Genomic DNA, 19543 nt, shown 5'->3' with positions numbered 1-19543 from the left:
CCCATTTTCTTCTGGGGAGAGAACACAACTCTCTATTGGGGCTTTTTACAGGAAACAGATGCAAATAATTTAATTAAAATGAAATCCAAATTATCTGATACTGCAAGAGACAAATGACAAATTAGAGTAAGTGGTGCAACAGAAGTCAAGGGAATGAACATAGCTGTGTGAGTGGCAGCTTCCTGAGGTTCTGGCCATGCTCACCCAGCAGTTATCTGTGACCATGAATGGGCCCCAGTATACAAACTCAGGCAAAGTGTCCATGCAAGTCTGATCATCCACAACAGGTACAGTTATGCTCCTCATGTGGTGAGTGGGCTCATCTGTTTCAGAGGGACACCCTGGATTTCTACCAGGGTGAACAATAACAATGCAGTATTTGTGGTATAATCTATGCCATCTCTTATCAAACGACCTATTTTTTGACAAAAACTTCCTTCATTTTATTCAGAACGTCTACGGATTGCTTCCTATTTTTATGCATTGCCACTTCTCTCACAAAAGCATGAGGTCTAAACCTTGAGTAAATACTATTTTCAAGGTCTACCTCTTTTAATTAGTCCTGATCACTGACTGGGCATTTTGGCAGGCAATTATAAACTCCCCTGATTAAAGAAAGCCATGATTAAAATAGAATTTTCATGCCTTGTTAAAGCAGCGATGACCAGAATAATAATGAGCTTCATAACACATACATTCCCACCTGCTGATGAACCCAACATTCCCCCAAAATATACCCACTGAATTGTGTATCTCTCCAGATTAAGCCCAAATTTTGTGCTTTCTGCTCTGAAGGTACTGCTTGTTCTCTGGTGTACTTATTTTGAAGACAGGTTTACAAAGCTCAAGTAGAATAGAAAGTAAAGAGTTCAGAGAATCACTGAGTTACAAGTTACAGGGACATCACTTGTTCTACACTTGTAAAAGCATACGTCATTTTTTAAAAATTCAGATTTTTGCATGAAATAGACAGATAAGAAATCACATGATGATTAGGAAGCTTTAAGTGTGTCAGTAGGTGGTTTTTGTGACCTTCAGACAGAAGCTATTTCTTTATTTGATGCTAAGCTGATGTAAGCTGGCTGTTGCTTTATACTAAGTGGACACGCTTAGGAGCTTAAGAGTCTTTTACTGTATATCTTTTCAAGAAGGTAAAAAATACATTTCCCCAAATATTTTCCTGTTTGTCTGAAATCAAAGACACCAGCGGCTGAGAGCTCCTCAGTCTCATATCTTGCTGTGTCTGTTTATGGCAGTTTTTCTTCACTACAGTTTATGGTAACAAGCCATGGGCCTAAAATGAGTACTGTTTACTTTTGAACCAACTGAAACCCTATGTAACATAATATACAGCTACAGAGAGGATTAAACTGTTGCACATCGATTGTATGAGGAGGCTGGATTGAAACAAAGTACTGACACTGTTAATTCATTCACAGATCAGGATCATGTTCCATATATATGAGTCAGATTTGGACACTGAATAGACCAGTGGGGTCTAGCAGCTGGCTTCCCTTCATAGTCTGATTACAGAAAGAAACACCAATTAGTTAATATGTCTTGTTTACCTAATCAAGAGTTCTTATCTCACTCTCAGTAAAAAAGTATATAGAAGCTCATTTCCCAAATTGTTTAAAAAAAGGAAACTCCTGGGACATTTAGCTAAAAAGCATATTTGAGGACCAGATTAAAAGGGGAAAAAACAGCTTATCTGCAGCTATGCTAAATTCTTAATGAGGGATAAAAGCAACAGTATCACTTTTAAATCCACTTACACTGATTTGCGATAGTGGAGCCCTAACCACTGCCATGGCAAGTCTCCCCAGGCAAGCAACAGGTCAGAGAAATAGGCTGCAAATAGGCAGGTTCAGCCAGATGTACAACAACTTAGACTCTGGAGAGTTGAATGGTAGGGACTGTGAATGATCCCAAAGTAACATAAATGTTCTGCTCTGTGCCTTTGTCATGTTCCCCAAGACATGCAGCGGTTTGGTAGGATGTGCAAAGGACAGAAGAGAAAATCCAATTTATTATGCTCAGGCAGACTTCTTAGGCCACTGGCAGGAATAGGCCTGTGACTGAAGAACAGTGAGCTTTAATCAGACATGAACAGCAGGCTGATGAATGTGATTTAATTAAGCAAAATCCCAATTGGGATTTGCAGCAGTTCTGTCAGCATTATTGAGGCTTTCTAACACTGACTACGTAAAACCAAAATGACAAAGCTGAATACAATGACTGATTGACTCATCTGACACAGACAGATTACACGTCCTCTTAAAATTACTTTCCCATTTCATCAAATATAATTGTTTGGTGAAATGCCGCTGAATTCATTCACTGCCATTTCCACATTGGTTTTGAATGACTTCGATTAGTGACGATAATTTCTTAACAAATCCGACCAATAAACCAAAAATTATCTTTTTAATTTTAAGGTTTTATTTGGCAAAATCATTCACTAATAAATATGTGGCTTCACAATCACCCAAGGTTACTATGCAGGATATTTGTCAGATCAATAGACATGGCAGGGTCTAGACAGAGGCTGGGACATCTTGCTGTCCCTCAGGGGAGCTTCTGTAACCCGTCAAAAAGATCAAAGAGAAAATAGAAATGTCCTTTATAATATTTATTCCCTTTATTATAGACACAAAATTGGAAATATCTACCTGTGAGCCTGAATATATGGATATAATGACCACAAGGGAAGATTCATGCTATACATATTCTTTGCAGTTTTCTCCTGTATAGTCTGTAAAGGCACTTTGATCAGTCCTTATTTTATTTTTTTATATATCTGCAAGCTTTTTAGGGTTCAGTTGGAGGAACAGACTGCTTTATCACTTTCCAGCACCACTTCCTGCTCAGCTGTAACCTTTGTAACAATGTTATCAGTTCATTTAGGGTGATATACTTTCCTTCCTGTGCCAATTTGTTGCTTTCCTGAAAACCATAAAAAGACTCTTGCCTGTGGTTTATCACATTTTTTATTCAGATGTAACAGATTCTAGTTACAGTTTTTGTATTCTTTGGTCAAGTTAATATCTTTTATAACATACAAGACCTGCAGGACAGGCTCTTTTGGCTCAGTGGGCAATATTAAAGCCATTTTTTAAGGTTAGGCCATGCTAAGTGGACTCTATAGCGGTCAGTGGTGTCATAGATAAATGGGAAAAGCTTTTGCAATAGTACAAGAAGTAATAAAAAAAGAAAAAGTAAAAAAAAAAAAAAAGACAATACGACTGGATTCCCGCTTCTGTTTATAAATGGAATATTTATCATATCATTTCAAAACCCTTAAAATACTGCATGGCCTCTTGGGAAAACAAAATGTGTTTATAATTTTATTTTGTCCTTTAAGTCTATAAAAAGATATCAGATTTGTTTTATCAGTTAATAACATGATCATGTGTAGATATTTATAAAAATCTAAAAGATGGAGATCTCACACAGCTTGTTAATGTTTCATGAACTTTGTTTTGTGGAAAAAAATCAACATTCCAGGCAAGCAAATCACTGACTGATGAAATGTGAATGTATGTTTTGCAGACATTATAAAACAGCTTTAGAGGTATTCAATATGGTCAGTGTTATTCAGCTGTCTGATGTTTAATTAATAGGTACAGTTGACTTTTTTTTTTGTTTGACATACAAACATTTGATATGCATTTTAATTATCAATACATGTTTAAAGCAAGTGGAAACAGATTTTTTCCAAATAAAAGCTGGAATTGAAGTTCCTGCATTTGAAGCCACCAGCCAGCCGGGGCCTTTCTGTGAGGAGTTTGCATGTTCTGCCTGTGCCTGCATGAATTCTCATTGAGTACTTCAGCTTCCTTGCACAGTCCAGAGACATGTGTGTTAGGCTAATTGGAGATTGTAAATTCTGCTGGGAATCACTGCTCGTTTCTATGTGTTAATAACCCTGCAATTGACTGGCAACCTGTCCAGACTGTCACCTGCCTTCACCTTATGTCACCTATGATAGGCTGCTCCCATTATGTGAGCCTCAATTGGACAAGAAGGTTAAGAAAACTAATGGATAGAGGAGAAAACACTGCAGAATGCAGCTCCTTTCAAGCTCATCCACTCTGGACAGATCTGTATGCATGTTCAGTTGCAACTCAAGGATCTGAAACCATTATTTTAATATTAATATTTGTCTATTCTTTTTGTTCCAGTGATTATAGTCATTGTAGATGAACCAGGAGTGGTAGTGTTGGATCACTGTAGTCCTTAAAACCCACACAAATGTGTAATTTGTTCTGTGCTTCTCTGATGCAGTTTAGATCCTTTGCAACGACTACACAAGACAAGATTCTTTAAAGCAGATTTTTTTTTGCTTGGTTTGTTTCTGTTGGTAATAGCTTCAGAAGAAGCCGCATGTTGTAGATTTGTGCATTAATTAAAAATCACTTGCTCTTGCATCACTGATTGTCAGTATCCATAAAACAAACTTCAGAGTCTTTGTTGTTTATTCATCTCTGTCAATTTCCCGCCGCTCACATTTTGCATGTTGTTTCTTTTCATCCATTATTAATTACAACAGAAGCCTCTGTTCTTGTGCTGCCTGAGCCGATAAAAGTCTCGTGTCTCACTGCAGATTCGTTCAGACAAAATCACGACCTTTTGCATCACTGAGTTGAAAGATGACACCGATCTTACACAAGCAGACGGGGGCAAAATGGGCTGAATTTACTACATCAAACACTTCACAAAAATACCATGTACCAACCACAGACACCTGTTTATGTTTTTTTCAGTATAAATATTTTATTTCAAGATATAACAAACTGAAATTTATTCAGAGATGCCATGGTACTGTGAGGAAATATCAGCATATCAGCAGGTGGTAGCAGATCTTAAAAACAAATTTCCCACGTGTGGGACTAATAAAGGTTATCTTATCTTAAATGCTCCCTTTCTTGTGCTTGCCAAATTCTCATGTCCATTTTCTCATTCCAAGCTCTTAGTTGTTTTTCAAAGGGCTAAAGTCCCCATTGGGTGGTTATCATTATTTACCTCCAATGCAGTGGATTGAGAAAGTGCTACAAAATGCACCTCGTCCATTGTGTTAGAGAGTTTGACACTTGCGTGTGGGGAGAGTATCGCCAAGGACAGAATGTAAAATGAATTCTGAACCTTTCTTGTGTAGGTTGAAAGTCCTTACACAACCATGTAACGTTGTGGAGGTCATTGGATAACTTTTTTTTCACTATTAATGGTGAAAAATATGGTAAAGCTGGTCCTGTGCAATGCCAAGATAGGTGCTCATAATGTTGGAAGTTTCAGTGTAAAGATTCCTGTGGTAAAAACACAGAATGAGAGCAGTTATAGATTAAAATGAAAGTTTTTTTGAATTTATCTTAATATCAAAATGTCTTACTTTGCCTTCTCCTCCAGCTTCAGGCCTTTGATCTGTTCCAGGTAATCACTGGCAGTGTTGACCGCACCTGCATAATAGGACTTGACAGTATCTGTTATTTTTGTGATGGTCCCTTGCTCTTCCTCATCAACCTGCCTCGGCACACGGAAGCTTTCAGCACCTATGCAAAAACAGGCCACATTAGTTAGAGGGTTAAAGACACGAGAGGCAAAAAAGACAGAGAAGAAGAAAAGTCTTTCACCCTAATGTCTTCACTTAAAACAAAACTTCATTTCCTGCTAAAGATGGTATGTCAATGCATTCAATAGCTTTTCTATATCAGAATATGTGATGTGAATTTCAGTTTTAACCAAAATGAAAAACAAAAACATATCATTTAGTCATCTGGTTTGTATCCATTTTCTTGAACTGAATGTGCTCATTATTACTCTGTAGAGATCTCGCTTATGTTACAAACAGGTTAGGATTGAAAAGCTTAAAGTTTTATTATCACTGATTCATAAAAACCTCCTGGTATAATATATATTTGTGTTGTTGGTTTTACTCTCTGAGGACAAACTTACTGAGTGCAAAAAGTGCAACAAGCACAGTGATGACCAGCAGCTTATTCATGGTCCTTGGATCTGTGAGGAAAAAAAACATTTGAAGCTTCCTTCTTTCCATCCACTAGGGTGAGACATTGTCCAAGATTTACCCACTCATCCAGCCGATGTGTTTGTTACATTAACTGTGCATATATGTTGTTTTAGTCCACTTCTAACATTAAAACACAGAAGATCTCCCCAAATCTCCCAAACGGTTAGGTCATCTTTTGGCTTTTTCTCATATACAGTGAAACAGCATGCGTCTATTTTAAAACTGCTCAGTAAATGAATCAAAAGTGTTGGTACTCACTCTATTCCTCTTCAGAAGTGACTGTGAAAAGAAAAAAAGTAAGAGGTAGTGCCGGCCCAGCTTGTTTATATAGGAGTGTAAAAGTGGTGACTTGTTGCTCTCAGAGCCAAAGTGCACTCTGTGGGAGATAAACCTGGACTGCTGTCAGCTGTGCGTTTTTTTGGAGTGGTTCATCATTGTGTCTTGATAAAGCAGATATTGGGATAATGCAAATACAAGGATAGTGAATAAAGCATGACAAGGTACTTATAACAGTGGTAGCACAGCTGTGGTTAGGAGTGACTTTCATAGTATAGACTGAAAACAGCATTGTAGAAGAATACTGACAAATAAATGTGGCCCAGTCAATTCTTTTCCATTGATAAGGTCAGTATCAGCAGACTGTTACTCCTTGCGCTGTTCACAGTCTACATAAGGAGGCACTTTAGATTTGTATAACAAGACTCAGTCATTCATGACACACTGCAACAGTCCCAAGTCCTTTTAAAATGGTCCAAAGTCTAAAGTGTGCTGAACACGTCACCCACACTGATTCTGGTTATGAAACAGTTAGGCCGCATTAATGAATATATGGTGTTGCATTGAAAACTCTTAAGAATTTATTTATTTTAGGGTTTTTTTAGAACAAAAAACAATCTCTTTCCACTCGTCTCTTCAAAAACCTTCAGGAAAGGAGAAGTTTGGTCACAGTTACATGCGGAAAACATTGAATCCCCGTCTTGATTCTTCTCAATTTGAAATGAAAATACAAGTCTAAAGCCGGCTGTTCATGTTATGTTGTTTTGTTCTCATGTGCTCTTTATTTCCTATTTTCCCTAATAATTATAACATAATTATAATATTCATTCTTGAGACAAAATCTGTCTTTTTAGCCTTGAGGCTATGGTTATATATTAAAGTAAATATTGTGGCTCTGGGTAATAAGTGACAGTTTCTTGCTTGCCATCGGTGAACATTTGGTGAACAGAATTCAGAGTCCAGACAGCTTTGTCAATATCAGTCACATGCTTCTTTTTTTTTTTTTTTTTTTTTTAGCCAGAGTAAAAACAATTTTATGAGGAAACAATTTCAAATAAAATTCTGACCTACGGAAATATTTGTGAGATGTTTAGATCTCTTTTTGGAGAAGACAGAATTTGCCAGAATTCACGAGGGGACAGGTTTAAAAACATTTCAGTTTGTGCTGGGAATAATTGTTAATGTGACAAAAAAAAACTGAGTTAAGAGCTTTCTCCTGCGATGTCTACATGTTGATGGAGGCCTAAGTAAACATTCAATCCAATCATGTGTTCCAGTCTCACATGTCATGTTGTGTGCGACCCCAAGAACTCAGGTCAGTTGAGTGCAGCTGTGGGCAGCAGTGGGGTTCAAACTGTTTGAGAATTTGCACTTTTGATTCAATCCAACTGAATAAACGCTGTGATGGCTCATGTCGGCATGGTTATTGCTGTAGCTGAAAATAACGTTGGTGTATCATTGCATTATAAATTCAATCAGTGATTTCTGCTATCATGCCGTGAACGCAGGAAGAGTATTTGTTTGCTGCTCATATGAGTAGAATAAGGCAGATATTCCACATGTTCTTGCAAAGTGCTATTCAACAGGAAACCTGTATCAATATTCAAATTATGGAAAGTTAATTCAAATAAAAACGTCTGAGATTATTGTACAGTTCTCTTTAGTAATTCTAGGTTAACAATCAATTTATGTAAAGATACAAAAGACACATTAATAATGTGTTTTCAGTATTTCTGGCACTAAAAAAAGTTTTCATATGGGATTATACAAATTCACTACTCAGGGGACAGAGTTTGACTTATTTCAGGGTATTAATGATATTATTAGCTTGTGTTTAAAGCACCAGCTTTTCATTATATTTCCAGTTTTATCAAGGGGACAGCTCACTGCAAAACCACAGTGAGTAAAAAATAAACCCATGGTGTTTAATTGAGCTTTCTTTTTAAATTTATGTTGTAATAAATAATGTGTTTTCTTCATAATTAAAAGTATGAAATGTATGAAAAAACTCTATACATACTTTAAAAGATACATTAGAAGATTATGAAATAACAGAATTATCAAAGCCTAGAACTTTTTCCTTGTATCATAACAGGAGAGGATCTGAGTGTATATGAAGAAACATATTTCACAGAGTTTTCACTTCATTTTATTGAACACGCCCACATTACGTACACAGTCACACACAAACTCTGGTTAGTGTTTCAAACATAAAATACTGTACATGCACAATTTGCATATGTGGTGTTGACATGTTTTTCATGGTTTTAACTCTGCATGATTGGACAAGTATTTTGATTTAAAAGAGGCAAAGAATAGTATTTGTATTCTTCTTCTCCGGTGTAGTTACTATGACCTATCATCTAACAAGGGCTGCTGAGAGGCAGTTTGCTCCAGTTGGTCTTCTTTACTCAGCGGGCAGGACTTCGTCCAGGATTGATTTAGCGTGGTCAATGCCCCTGCCCAGGGTGATGCCAAAGTGGGGGCGCAGGTAGTGTTCATAGACACCCAGTGCTGCTGTACGAGCCTTGTCCACTAAGGGAATTGCTTCCTGACCGATAGCACTGATGAAAAGAGGAAAAATGGATGATTTTAAAAGTATCCATGATTAAAGAATTTACCAAATAAATCAACAAAACCATAAAAACTGTCTGTATGTGTTTGTGCTGAAATTGTGAAATCTAAACGTTAATTAAGTAGCATCTAATAGCAAATTATGTTTCAAGTAATGACATTAGCAGCTTACAAAGGTTTATTTTCTTTTGGAGCCGCCTGTGAAACATTAAGCGTTACTAGGATAGTTATAGGTGAAAACTTACGAGGCAACTTTCACAAAGGCTTGGTACTCAGGCTTGCTCTGCAGATTTTCAGCAAATTCCCTGACATCCTGTGAACGCTCATTGTCACGTAAGCCCTCCACAACGGGAGTGGCAGCAGCGTGCACCTTGTTGTAAAAATTCATCAGTCTCTTCATGAATGTGGCTTTGTGGGTGTTATATAACTCAACCATTTCTGGCGATGGTTCGGGAAGTGTACACAGGCTCATAGAGACTGGAAGGCAACAGAGTTGAGATTTTTAGAGAGAGAGATGAGAACTAGTACTATTAAAACAGTTGCAAGTAAATTCAATAATTACTGGTGTATACACATGTTAAAAAGAGACAACAAAAAAGATTAATTGTTGCACTGGGAAATTTCACTAAACTGTTTGGGGGTTAGTGTGTAAATTTTTATTTAAAAGCCAAATAAAAACTGTCCCACATATCTTGGCACCTCACTCTCAGTATCAGAGTTCCTTGGTCAGTATTTACATTTGAAATTTTTCTGCTACAGCAGCTCACTATATTATAAAATTAAGCACTTGTGTTGCATGTCAGCTACATATAAATACATGCAATATTCATCCATGGCGCAGTGTTCATTAAATCCCTGAGTGCAATAAAAGCATGTTAGACTGGGCCAATCAAACATCATTAAAAACAGTCACATCAAACTCAATTTAACTTAACTGTTACAGAACATTTAAGGTTTACAGGGTGACTTACCCTGCAGCACCAAGATCAGTGCAAAAACATATTTTGCATTCATTTCTGAAAGACAAAAGAAGAAAAAGCAAATGAAATTCACATTTCAACTTATTGAATTGTTTTCATATTTTATCAACTTAAGATCATGAACAAGGTGATTAAATTGCTAACATTTAAAGCAAAACTGCATTTCCTAAATATTTCACGAAAAGCTGTTTTAGTGAAATCTACTCTGTAGTTGCAGAAGAGAAGCTGCAAGGGCAGCTGCAGGAAGAAAAAGGGATTACCTGCTGTTGCGTTGGATGCACAGATCCGAGAAGTGACAGTCTTCTCTCAAACCGAGTTGTCTGTAACTCAGAGCGCACATCTGGACAGGAAGATATAGGGGGGGACTGCAAACAAACGTCATCTGATGAGCATACACACACATGCTTGCATGCACATGCACGCAAACACACACACACATACACCTACACAAAGTCCAGTGTATGTGACATTCTTTAAATACAGAATGTGGAAATATGGCTTAGTTGTTATGTAATCTTTCTGAAATGTACGTTTATCCTTATCCATATGGCAGGATGCACTGTGGCACTGTGGAAGTTGCATGTTTGCAGAATGTCATAACAATTACACCTCATTTTATAGAAAAAACTAAAGCAGCTCGTGTGTCTGTATCTGTTATGACAAAAGATAATGTTAACTGTATCGGCTCTTGATAATCAGCACTTTATTAACAGCAGATTTTATAGTGTGTACTCAGATATTGGTGTCAAATGGTCAACAGGTCAAACATTCAGAACCTGCCCCAACGCATTGTACTGAGCAATGGCTGCTGGGCATTCTGCCCTCACCTTTCACCCTAATACCCTGCCAGCAATGTGATCAGTTCTCTTTTCAATAGTGTTTTAAAAAGGTTTCTCCTCTGTATATCTTCATCTCACTGTTTTCTTTTTCTTTTTAACCTTATTTTTCACATATCCACATGCATCCATTTAATGCTTGAGATTTGTTTTACTTGTCGATTAATGCACCTGTGTGTGACTTGTACTCACGTAATCAAGAAGACAAGCTTTTCAGCTTCGATTAAAACCAAAACCAAAATGTTGGTTAATCGGATTCAGTTGGTGTGCTCTTTGTTTAATAACAACCAAACAAATACAAAAACTCTAAAACCTGCAGCAGAAGCAAACAGATATGTTGTACGGATATTTATTAACAACTCATTTGATTTTTTTATGCATCATACATTAGTACAAGCCTAATGATAAACATTAAATTATGATCACTTCAGCAGTAAAGCCATGACGTTTAGTAAGAATACTGATTTACTCAGTTGAGTGAGTTAATCAACTTGAGTTGTGTTAAACGGTGTGTAGTGGCCGATGGTAGTCTGAATCCTCTCCCACACTGAGCTTTTGACACCAGAGGCCCATTCAACATAGCTGTCAGTCACCGGTTGAATGTGGTCTTCATAATAAGCACCAGCAAAGCCTTGTGTTAGTGCCCCAAGCGCCAGGATTTTATTTTTGGCTGCCCTGTGAGATAAAAGCAGCAAAGTACATATAATACACAAATAAATATGTTATTGTGCAAACATTTTGACACAATAAGTGAAATCAAACTAAATATTTTAACAATTCTGATAATTTACTGATCATTTACAAAGAGTTCTAGTCTGAACTTATGAATGAACTGCATTCAGTGGTCAACAGGGTTTTTTTTTTCTGAAATACCTGACCCTCTCTGCCAGCTTCTGCAGCAGTCCTGGTGAGTCAGGTTCTTTTGTGGGCTCTATTTGGGCCAGAAGTGGCCCACATGCTGCAAAGAAAGATGCTTGTCAGTCAATTAGAACAAAACAAAACGTGATCAGAAATGACAGAATCAATACTGAAGATAGTATAAAGTCATACCTTGCATTAGTAAGAAAAGACTGAAAAGAAGTGCTTTCGTATGGGGCTGTCATGGAGAATTAAAAAAAAAACATACATCATAACACTTCATGATATTGTTATTAATATAACAGAACTCTTTGTCCGCACAGTCCATATGCAGTTCACATTGGATGCAAAAACAACAAAGTTCTCAGCAGATTATATCAAAACATACTGGTTCTTTGTCTTTGACAGCTACAAGAAAAACACAGATTTCAAAATAAAATTTGTCAGTTTGTGCATTGTCATTAAAACTACCATGATCAAAAGAATATATTTTACCATTTTCTCTGGCTCTGGTCAGCAGGAGTTAAATGAACCAAATGTTATCTAGCCACTTTATTTGTATTTGGTAACCTTGGCAATGTGAACATTGGTCCTGATCGGATGATCATTCATCAGGTTTTTTTTTTTCTTTGATTCACCGGTAGCAAATCAACAAGTCTTATTATGGTTTTATTTTCTCCCTAATTTGACTTTGAAAAGTTTTGTTGTCTTAGCTAAAAAAAAAACACTCACATCTGACAGGGCATTCAAAGACATTTGAGTTAAGTTTTAGTTGAGGTAGTTAGTTTTATACCTTTTTGAAAGATGGAACTTTTACTTGTTTAGGAAAAATTGGTTTAATCCATTTAACACAGATCTACCATTTACAATGTGTTATGATTTGTCTTTCATGTTAAGTATCACTGTGTTACAATATGAATGTTAGTAAAATCTAATTTTTTAAAATAAAGTCCCAAACTCTTGGGATCTTTTACTAATCAACCAAAGCTGAGTTCCACCACTGAGCAAATACACTTTGGTTTAGGTATCTCTATTTTTGGCAGACGTTGATATGCGCTGTATTTACAGAGAAGTCAAAGTCTGTCTTACAGCACCACAGATTTTAAGTAAAAATCTGGAGCAAAAGGTTCCGATAGACAAACATTTTCAGCTAAGCGAAGCATTTCTGTGGGCAGAGTCCACCATAAAATTGATTTTGTGTCGCAGTCCTCAGAGTCTGCTCTTCCATATGGAAACAGCTCAGCACTAATGTTCAGATTATGTTTCATAAGAGCACTGTACTCACAAACCTGGTCTTGCAGCTGTCTAAATATGCTGGATCAAAATTCTGTTGCCCTTGTCTTTAAACTGCTTTATGTTAAACATCTGGACAGTACAAAGAAAACATTGTGTATGTGTGTCCCTGAAAAGGCTGCAACTTAGCAAAAAAACAGAAGAAAAACTATTACAATGCAGAAAATGCCTGTTCATAAGGTACACCAAGATAAAAGTGATGTATAAACAGCGTTGCAAAAGATCTCACCTTCAAGAACATCAAAGCTTTGAAACTTTACCTGACATTACCTTAAAGTGAAACTAATTTCACAACAATTTCAAACAGGTGATATCAATTGCGTGCCCATGTCTGCACCAGCAGCTGACCTGTCAGGTTGTTCTCTTCAGGGAAACAGAAATCAATGAACTGGAACAACTTGCTGATTATTAACTCATCATAAACAGTGGCTTTATCCCAGGTGTTGTGAAATGCACAAAGCCATGTTGGCACTTGACCTTTGCTTCAAATTACTGACACAAATGGATTAATATCTATTAGATGTTACTTGGTAGCCTTTGAAAAAACTAGTCAGATTTTTAGTGGCCATTGGTAGACAAATACATAATTCTCCAAATTTACTTAGACATTCCACATATGTTAATAGTAGGTAATTAAAGAAGTTCATATAACAGTGTTTAGGCCTGGATTCTGGAAGTACTTCAAAGGTGGTTCACAGACCTTTTGTTGTTTTTAGAATGGACAAAATTGGAATAGCGTAGTTATGTGTTTCTATAAAAAACAAAAATAATCTGAGCAGACACTTTGAAATGATGTATCAAAACAATATTGCCTTTAGTCACTTGATACTCCAACCAGTTTTTTTTTCCATTTATCTATTTATTTATTTTAATCAAGTTGACAGTCTCTGGCACTTGATTGAGATATATTTTAGATAAACAGGGCACGGTGGTTAGCACTGTTGCTGCACAGCAAGAAGGTCCTGAGTTCAATTCCACCCTCAGGCCGGGGTCTTTCTGTGTGGAGTTTGCATGTTCTCCCTGTGTTTGCTTGGGTTCCCTCCGGGTACTCCGGCATCCTCCCACCGTCCAAAGACATGCAGTTTGTGGGGTTCGGTTAATTGATTAATCCAAATTGCCCATAGGTGTGAATGCGGGAGTGAATGTGAGCGTGGCTGGTTGTCTGTCTCTGTGTTACCCTGTGAAAGACTGGCGAACTGTCCAGGGTGTACCCCGCCTCTCGCCCTATGACAGCTGGGATAGGTTCCAGCGCCCCCCGCGACCCTGAAAAGGATAAGCGGAAGTTAATGGATAGATGGATGGAAAACAAATAGAGTGTGAGCAATAATCCATCTATGTATCCATCCATCCATCCATCCATTTTCTTCTCCTTATCCGGGGGCAGCAGCCTAAGCAGAGAAGCCCAGACCTCCCTCTTCCCTTGCTTGTCCAGGGGAGTACCAAGGAACAATGTTCTCAGTTCCCAGACCAGCCAAAAGATACAATCTCCAGCGTGTCCTGGGTCGGCTCCGGGGCCTCCTGCCGGTGGGACATGCCCAGAACACCTCACCCAGGAGGCACCCAAGGGGAATTCTTGTCAGATGCCCGAAACACCCCAACCAACTCCTTTTAATGTGGAGGAGTAGCAGCTCGGAATCCACTCCCTAATGAAGTAGAGATCCTTACCCAATCACTAATGGAGGGGACAGCCAACCTTGGGAAAAAGCTCATTTCTGCCGCTTGTATGTAAATCTGAGCAATAAATCACAACTCTGAAATCAATTTAATTTGTAAATCATACGTACAAATTGCTATTTGATTTAAGTTTTAATTGCTAATAAATTTTTAAAAATGTAATAATAATAATAATAATAATAAATAATAATTTCATCTGTTAAAATGAATCACACCTCTCAGGTTGTTATTGATTTTCCATGGAGTTTAAGCAACAAGTGAGAGTTTAAAAACTTCAATCCAGTTAGGATCCAAAGGTGTGCAAAGCATATGGATGGTCTTCTGTAATAGACAGGAAGCATTTAATTAGTGCTTAAATTTATTACAGAATTTCCTAGGGCAAGGATAGCTCAGTTGAGTGGTGGTCCCATAATCGGAAGATCGGTGGATCAAATGCACTAATCGGCTACCCTGAGGTACCGTCCTACACACTGCTCCCCGGGTGCCCAGTGGCTGCCCACTGCTTCACTGAGTGAATGGGTTAAATGCATAGAGGAATTTCCCCACATGGATCAATAAAATATACATTGTTATTATTATTGTATGGTTAAAAACTGAGGATAACTTAAAAAAATAAAACTTGAAAAAAAAATCTTCAAAGATTACAGACTTATGTGTGCAGAGCAACATGTTATCTGAAATATCAGCCTTCATGCGTGAGAGTGAGCATCTTGTTGGTGAAGGGCTAGCTGCAGGCTAGTGATAGGATCTTGTCATCTTTTCTACTTTCAATCAAACCAAATTGATATTTCTTAACTTTTAACTGGAAAAGCCTCTGCAGATGGAGGTGATAATCTGATAATCACAGAGAGGAAAATTTACAAGGAGTGCAAAGACAGGAACGCCTGAGACAGGATATGTTTAAAGCCAAGAGTGGCCTACCTGTGTATGTTTACTTTGAGTTTTAAAATATCAAAGTTTACTATATGAATAATTGTAAAGCAAACAAACAAACAAACCAAAAGTTGATGTTTTGAGTACATTAGTTTCCTGAGAAAAGCTCATTCTCTTCATCATTGACCTGCAAGTCTCCATGCCAGTATATAAAGTTTTAATAAACTAATACATAAATTAAAAAGCTTTCAGCTTTAATAATAAAATCAGCTTTATAATTTATGTCAAAGGGGTGGGATTCTTCCCACTCCCTTTCAACATGTAAATTAATCAGAACATTTTTTTTGTATGTATTTTGTATAGTATTTTTTTTCTCTCTTATTTTATTTTCTAAATGTACCTGTAAATTGTTCACATGTTGAAATAAATAACCAATCAATCATCAATCAAAATCAGTTTTAATAAAAATAAATCAGTATTAGTCATAAAAATGAAAAACATACCTGTTTTCAATCTTAGAAGTGTCTTTAAAAAAATCTATGTGCATCTCACTTTGTAAGCACGCTGCGTTTCAGGAGGGTGGCCCAAACACCATGCAACATGGACAAGTGGTGACCTTGAGGCGTCTCTGCCCACTTTAGTGGTCAGCACTGATGTAGTTACAGTAGTGTGGAAAAAGTGTTTGCCCCTTCCCGATGTCCTATTTCTTTCTATGTTTGTCACATTTAGATGTTTCAGATCATCACACAAATCTAAATGTTAGACAAAGAATGCAAAATGCAGAATGCTGGATAGAGACGAGTTCAATTTTATTCAGCAAGACTGTGTGCTGAAAAATAACTCTTAGATTAGAATTCAAAAACCACTACTTGTTTAATTATCATTTACAAGTGATAGTCACAAGTATGTCAAAAAATCTCAACAGTTGTTGGCTGTAGATATTTTATCTTGTGAGGTAAACACAACAATAATAAAGAGAAAAGCCAAACAAAACTAAGATCTTAAATCCGTGTTTCTAATAGTTTTAGGATTGTATTTGTGTGGGAATTCGTGAAGTCATTAGAGGAATTAACTACTGGCTTTATTGATCATTAGCTAAACAGAGCTATGACTTTTTGTCAGCCTAACAACAAAAAACCCAAGGTTGTCCTTATTGTCTTCAATCGGTGACAAGCAGAAAGATGGTCTAGCTTTACAGGTGCTTACTTATAGAGCAACAAACTCTTTTTCCAGGATAAGTGAGGATCTTCTACATTAATGAGACAGAATTTCATCTTCAGCTTTGGGTTCTCATTTAAGGCTGACAAGTACTTCTGATTTTACTTCTGATTTTACTTCTGATTTTAGGTTTTCTTTTTCAGAGGAGTATCCAGAGTATCCAGGGTCATATGCAGCAAGGATGTAACTGTACTAATAAAATAATCAATGTCTTTGGGAATAGTGTTTACGTAGCTTGTGTTGGCACATGGCAACAGTGGAGGAATTAAATCTATGAACTTAGTTACAGCACTTTCTGAACGACATTAATTGTAATGAAATGTATTCTAATGTATGCATTGATTAAAAAAACAGAAATATTTATCAAATTTAAATTGTATATTGAATATATTTAGATATGTACTTTCCTAAGGGATCAGTTCATTACGTAAAATAACATATTTCAGTAGTGATATAATTATTAACAATTGACGCAAGCTATTTGGGAGCTCCTTAAAATCTGGAGTGGTGGCCAAGATTTCAAACTGTGTAAAAAGAAAAAGTGATTTACTGCTTTTTAATAATTAATGACTAGACTGCACTGAATACTGAATAAAAATTTGTCTTTGTAAAGATTATGTAAATTGTTAAGATCAGACTGTATCTGAAAATATTTTTTTGTTTGTTTGTTTGCATTATTGTAACTTCTGTTGTTCATTGATTCAAGAATTGAGAAGTCTGACTTAAAAACATTTGCAATTGTATAAAAAAATTTTTTTTAACTTAAAAGTCTCATTGTACCACACACATACTTAATAAAAGGGGAAAGTAAGTTTTATTTTTATGCATCAGCAACAGTAAAACTTTAATGGGAAAAAAATCATTCTGCTGAAATATGCAATCGCCATTACTTACATGTTAGATGATTGCTTTTAAATTAACTGAGTGCTTACTACAATGCTGAGCAGTTTATCTAACAGACGTGAATGTTTTTTTGTTTCCTTTGCTCAAACTGTCCTTTTTGTCTTTTTCCCTTTTTTTCACATCCTACCTTCTTTAGACTTTTTTTTAGACATTCCTGTCCTCATTTAAAAGAGGAGTAAGTGGGCAAAACTTTATGTGGTCCATTTTGTCAGATAGTTGCAATGAAAAAAGGAGAATGAACTACAACAATAACCTATAGTAACTGTGACCTGAGTTAGAGCCAGGAAGTCAAAGACCTAATTTCTCAACATTTTGTTTTCACAGCAAGCCGTCTGATGCAAAAGGCCAATGTCCATTTGTTGCTGTTGACTTGACCTACAAGATGCTACTGCTATAATGCCACAGTACAATCAAGAACTCTTTTAATCAGTGAATACAACAATACATACACACACACACACTCACACACACACACACGTCATGTCATGTTTTCTTGCTTTGCATGGCCACAAATTGAGGATCACCCACAATTTATGTTTTAAAATATTTGCAATTTATTTATTGCACTTTTCAAAAAAAAAATAAAAGATTACACTCTTTACAGGTAACATAATTATTTAGTCTGTGTAGAGCAACATGACATGTGAAATATCGGCCACCCACGAGCAGAGTGAGTATCTTAGGCTGGTTGCTGGCTAGCGACAGGTTCCTGTCCGCTTTTCTACTGACTCATTTCCCCGAATTTGGCTTTCATCTTCTCAAAGGCATCTGAGAACCAGTTCCTGGGCAAAATAAACACGAGTTAGATGACGTTGAATTGTGTGTGTGCCTATATGAATAAATCTTCTTATTCCCTGTATGTTAGAGTACCTGGTTCTGGTTCCAAATTCGCTGTTGTGTATATCATCGAAGGCAGTCTTAGTTTTTTCAGCGAGGGACTGGCCAATTTCAGTCAATTTCTGACCAAACCTGTCAAATTTGTCCGTAAAGCTGGTATCGTCTTGGGCCTCTGTAGATGGAGGCATATTCAAAGAGAGGGAAATTTGCATCATGTGAAATAAGAACAGTATGACTGGAACAGGATATGTTTAAGGCCAAGTAGCCTACCTGTGTATGCCACAAAAGCCAGCATCAGCACGGCAACTGCAAGGTACAGTCTCATTTTTGCTGTAAATGACTGAGAATATAAAAGGGACAGATTTTTGTCTTTTTTCACACATTTGCTGAGGATCACTAATGAAAGTGGAAAACAGTTAACGTTTATCTTTCTTTAAAAATTGCGCCTCTGCATGTCAGCACCAAGGTGACTGGACAGCTCCTTTTACTTTTCGTCCGTTATTTCTCTACTTTGAGTTTAAAAAACTGACCATTTTACCGATAAAGCACATTTGGTCATGATATTTTTATTAAAGAAAACAAAACAAAACAAAAAGAACCACAGACACACACACGCAAAACACAAACAAACAAACAAAGGTTTTGAATTATTTCATGCTCTTTGTCTACTAAAGTGCATGTCTCTGCAATCTTTAATAAACTTTCAAAAGATTCTTTTTTAGTCCTATAAAATACTATATATATATATATATATATATATATATATATATATATATATATATATATATATATATATATATATAAATTAAAAAAATATACATACCTGTTTTTTGTCTCAGAAGTGAAAAAAATCAAGTGCCTTTAAAAGCCTATGTGCGTCCCTCTTTATAAGCGCTTGGTTTTAGGAGAGTGACGCAAACACCAGACAACACGTACGAGTGGTGACCTTGAGTCGTCTCTGCCCCTTTTATTGACCAGCACATGAGTTACATGAAGATATGTTGATTGTAATAGAGACGTGCTCAAATTTATTATGCAGCAAGATTGTGTGATATCCACCACGGTGATAAAAGAGAGAGAGCGAGGAAGAGAGAGAGAAAGAGAGAGAGAGAGAGACTCTAGATTACAGTCATGAAGTGATGTATTATGTGTAATTATTATTTACAGGTAGTACTCAGAAAAAAAGCATGAGAGAC

General features: G+C 36.7%; 4 protein-coding genes across 4 annotated transcripts; all 4 read right to left on the bottom strand.

Annotated features, from left to right (window-relative positions):
* Nucleotides 1-4750: 4750 nt before the first annotated feature.
* On the bottom strand, nucleotides 4751-6415 carry apoc2 (apolipoprotein C-II). Its single transcript, XM_004550941.4, has 4 exons — nucleotides 6284-6415; nucleotides 5953-6012; nucleotides 5390-5549; nucleotides 4751-5306 (listed from the first exon to the last, which is right to left on the bottom strand). The coding sequence occupies exons 2-4, from the start codon at nucleotides 5999-6001 to the stop codon at nucleotides 5222-5224; spliced, it is 294 nt and encodes a 97-aa protein (XP_004550998.2). The 5' UTR covers nucleotides 6002-6012; nucleotides 6284-6415; the 3' UTR covers nucleotides 4751-5221.
* A 2012-nt stretch (nucleotides 6416-8427) lies between these two features.
* Nucleotides 8428-10264, bottom strand: apoa2 (apolipoprotein A-II). Its single transcript, XM_076890120.1, has 4 exons — nucleotides 10116-10264; nucleotides 9847-9891; nucleotides 9121-9352; nucleotides 8428-8865 (listed from the first exon to the last, which is right to left on the bottom strand). The coding sequence occupies exons 2-4, from the start codon at nucleotides 9887-9889 to the stop codon at nucleotides 8709-8711; spliced, it is 432 nt and encodes a 143-aa protein (XP_076746235.1). The 5' UTR covers nucleotides 9890-9891; nucleotides 10116-10264; the 3' UTR covers nucleotides 8428-8708.
* A 760-nt stretch (nucleotides 10265-11024) lies between these two features.
* Nucleotides 11025-13098, bottom strand: apoc4 (apolipoprotein C-IV). Its single transcript, XM_076890121.1, has 4 exons — nucleotides 13072-13098; nucleotides 11742-11787; nucleotides 11565-11649; nucleotides 11025-11366 (listed from the first exon to the last, which is right to left on the bottom strand). Exons 1-4 carry the CDS (start codon nucleotides 13081-13083, stop codon nucleotides 11174-11176), a joined length of 336 nt encoding a protein of 111 aa, XP_076746236.1. The 5' UTR covers nucleotides 13084-13098; the 3' UTR covers nucleotides 11025-11173.
* A 4942-nt stretch (nucleotides 13099-18040) lies between these two features.
* Nucleotides 18041-19316, bottom strand: apoc1 (apolipoprotein C-I). Its single transcript, XM_004550940.5, has 4 exons — nucleotides 19171-19316; nucleotides 18618-18687; nucleotides 18381-18519; nucleotides 18041-18292 (listed from the first exon to the last, which is right to left on the bottom strand). Exons 2-4 carry the CDS (start codon nucleotides 18670-18672, stop codon nucleotides 18232-18234), a joined length of 255 nt encoding a protein of 84 aa, XP_004550997.1. The 5' UTR covers nucleotides 18673-18687; nucleotides 19171-19316; the 3' UTR covers nucleotides 18041-18231.
* Nucleotides 19317-19543: the final 227 nt, after the last annotated feature.

The sequence above is a fragment of the Maylandia zebra genome, linkage group LG11 (assembly GCF_041146795.1).
Source record: "Maylandia zebra isolate NMK-2024a linkage group LG11, Mzebra_GT3a, whole genome shotgun sequence".
Lineage (NCBI taxonomy): Eukaryota > Metazoa > Chordata > Actinopteri > Cichliformes > Cichlidae > Maylandia > Maylandia zebra.
This window is presented reverse-complemented; position numbering and strand designations above follow the sequence as displayed.